At 40.3% G+C, this 2,483-nt stretch overlaps 1 protein-coding gene across 1 annotated transcript; it reads right to left on the bottom strand.

Annotated features, from left to right (window-relative positions):
- Positions 1-893: 893 nt before the first annotated feature.
- On the bottom strand, positions 894-1,884 carry LOC132162906 (uncharacterized). The gene is made up of 2 exons (XM_059573120.1): positions 1,479-1,884; positions 894-1,387 (listed from the first exon to the last, which is right to left on the bottom strand). The coding sequence occupies exons 1-2, from the start codon at positions 1,882-1,884 to the stop codon at positions 894-896; spliced, it is 900 nt and encodes a 299-aa protein (XP_059429103.1).
- Positions 1,885-2,483: the final 599 nt, after the last annotated feature.

The following is a 2,483-nucleotide window of genomic DNA, read 5'->3' on the forward strand; positions in this document are numbered from 1 at the left end:
TTTAGCTGAGCATCATTCAAAGTTCGAGAAGCATAGTATATAGCATGAGGTACCTTGTTGATTCTTTAACCTAAAACAGCTCCAAAGGCAAAGTCAGTAACATTGCACATGAGCTCAAATGGAAGACCCCAATCAGATGCCATCATTATTGGTGTAGATGTGAGCAGCTTTTTCAATATGTTGAAAGCATCCATGCATTATTCAGTTTATTCAAACTTGACATATTTGGCCAGTAGTGCACAGAGGGGTCTAGAGATTTTTTAGAATCCTTGATAAACCTTCTACAGAACCTAGCATATCCCAAAAAACTTCTTAAACCCTTGGCCGTCATAAGAGGAGGGAGTTTGGAGATGATGTCAATTTTGGCCTTATCCACCTCAATACCCTTGCTGGAAATAACATGACCCAACACAATGCCTTGTTGTACCATGAAGTGGCACTTTTTCCAATTGAGTACTAAGTTGTATTCTTCACACCTCTTGAAGACAATCTGCAGATGATTAAGGGATTCATCAAAGTTAGAGCCAAAAACACTAAAATCATCCATAAATACCTCAATGAATTTCTCCACAATGTCCAAAAAAATGCTCATCATGCATCTTTGAAAGGTGGCTAGTGCATTGCATAATCCAAACGGCATCCTTCTATAAGCAAATATGCCAAAAGGACATGTGAAGGTGGTCTTTTCTTGATCCTCTGGTGCAATTGCAAGTTGATTGTAGCCATTGTACCCATCCAGAAAGCAATAGTATCTATGGCCGGCTAACCTTTCTAGCATCTAATCAATGAATGGCAAGGGAAAGTGATCGTTTCGGGTTACCTTGTTTAGCCTTCAGTAGTCAATACATACCCTCCAACCGATGGTGACTCTTGTAGGTACCAGCTCATCTTCGTCATTCTTCACCACTATGATTCCACTCTTCTTTGGCACTACCTGAACTGGACTTACCCATTTGATGCATGCACTTGGCCGGACTTATTTCCTTGATGTCGGCAATAGTCCATCCTAATGTAGTTTTGTGCTTTCTAAGAACTCTCAATAGCTTCTCCTCTTCCCCCAAACTTAAGTTTGCAGCAACTGTCACCGGTAGGGTCTGGTTCTCTCCCAAGTAAGCATATGTTAGATTTTCTAGCAACTGCTTCAATTCCAATTTTGGTGCCTTGACAATAGAAGGGAAAAAAGTAGTGTTAGTAGGCACAAGAGTTTCAAAGGGAGCGGGATACTTACTTGGATGTTGTGGAGAGGACTCAAGAAGGTGCACGGCTTCAATGATGCCATCAGTAACATCTTCAAAGTCTGGCTTAATGTCTTGTTGTGTGATACTATAAGTGAGGGTGGCCTCCAATGGGTCAATATGATGGACCTGAAGAACTTTCTCAACAACACCTTGAATTATACATACATTAAAGCGTTCTAGATTATCTTAGGGTAATTTTAATGCATCAAATATCTTGAATTCTATCTTCTCACCATTTACCTCCATACTGACAGCACCCTTTTTCACACAAATTTTTGTTATCAGCTATTCTCATAAAGGGTCTTCCTAAGATAATAGGCAAAGGCAATGGCATAGGGCATTCTTCCATATCTAACACAATGAACTCAGCAGGTAAAATAAATTGATCTACCTTTATCAAGACATCTTTCGGTATACCTTTTGGTCTTTTGATGCTTCTGTCTACCAATTGTAAGGTGATTGAAGTCGGTTGAAGCTCCCCCAAACCCAGCATCTCATACACATTGTATGGTAACAAATTGACACCAACTCCTAGATCCAGCAATGCACGATAAAAAAGATGGTCACCAATCCTGCAAGGAGTAGTAAAACTACCGGGATCTTTCAGCTTTGGTGGTAGTTTTCTTAACAAGACTGCGGTATCCATCTATGCTAAATTATCTACAACCACATAGTTGCACATATGGAGGAAAAAGGGAAATAATACAAGGATAAGTCCGACGACTTAGTGAGTATAAATGCACATGACGTACCCGTCATTAAATAGTGAACTCAGTTGTTTATAAAGCACATGCAACATTATGAGATGACAGTTTATCATGGATGTGATATAGATATAATATATGCTTATGATCATGAGTAACAGTAATAGTTCAAATGTATGGTCTACCCGAGATATTACCCCTTCTCAGCAGGGTTGGCGTTGTCTCAAGGGACCTGTAATACACCACCGGTGCTCCGAATATTGTACGCTAGCGTACATAACATTAGTGGCATGACCGAGTCTGACCTCGGGTGGCCCAGACCACTAATGATGTCCGTCCTATAGTGACCATTTGTTAGGCAATGGCTGCAACTTGGTCACGAAACCATTGGATCCAAAGCCCACACACACATACATTTGACCATAAAGTTAACCTATATAGTAAGCCCATGGCCGTTGTCCTGCACGTACCGGTGTACCATGTTATACGATTCATATCAGTCTTTTACATACATAGTTTTACAAGCCTCATCATTATCTTA

This window comes from Corylus avellana, chromosome ca10 (genome assembly GCF_901000735.1).
Source record: "Corylus avellana chromosome ca10, CavTom2PMs-1.0".
In the NCBI taxonomy this organism is placed as follows: domain Eukaryota; kingdom Viridiplantae; phylum Streptophyta; class Magnoliopsida; order Fagales; family Betulaceae; genus Corylus; species Corylus avellana.

Excerpts from the sequence above, each read along its gene's own strand:
- LOC132162906 (XM_059573120.1), bottom strand. The coding sequence starts at position 1,884 with ATGGATACCGCAGTCTTGTTAAGAAAACTACCACCAAAGCTGAAAGAT. Across the intron at positions 1,388-1,478 it reads AGGGTGCTGTCAGTATGGAG|GTGTTGTTGAGAAAGTTCTT; the intron begins GTAAATGGTGAG and ends GTATAATTCAAG.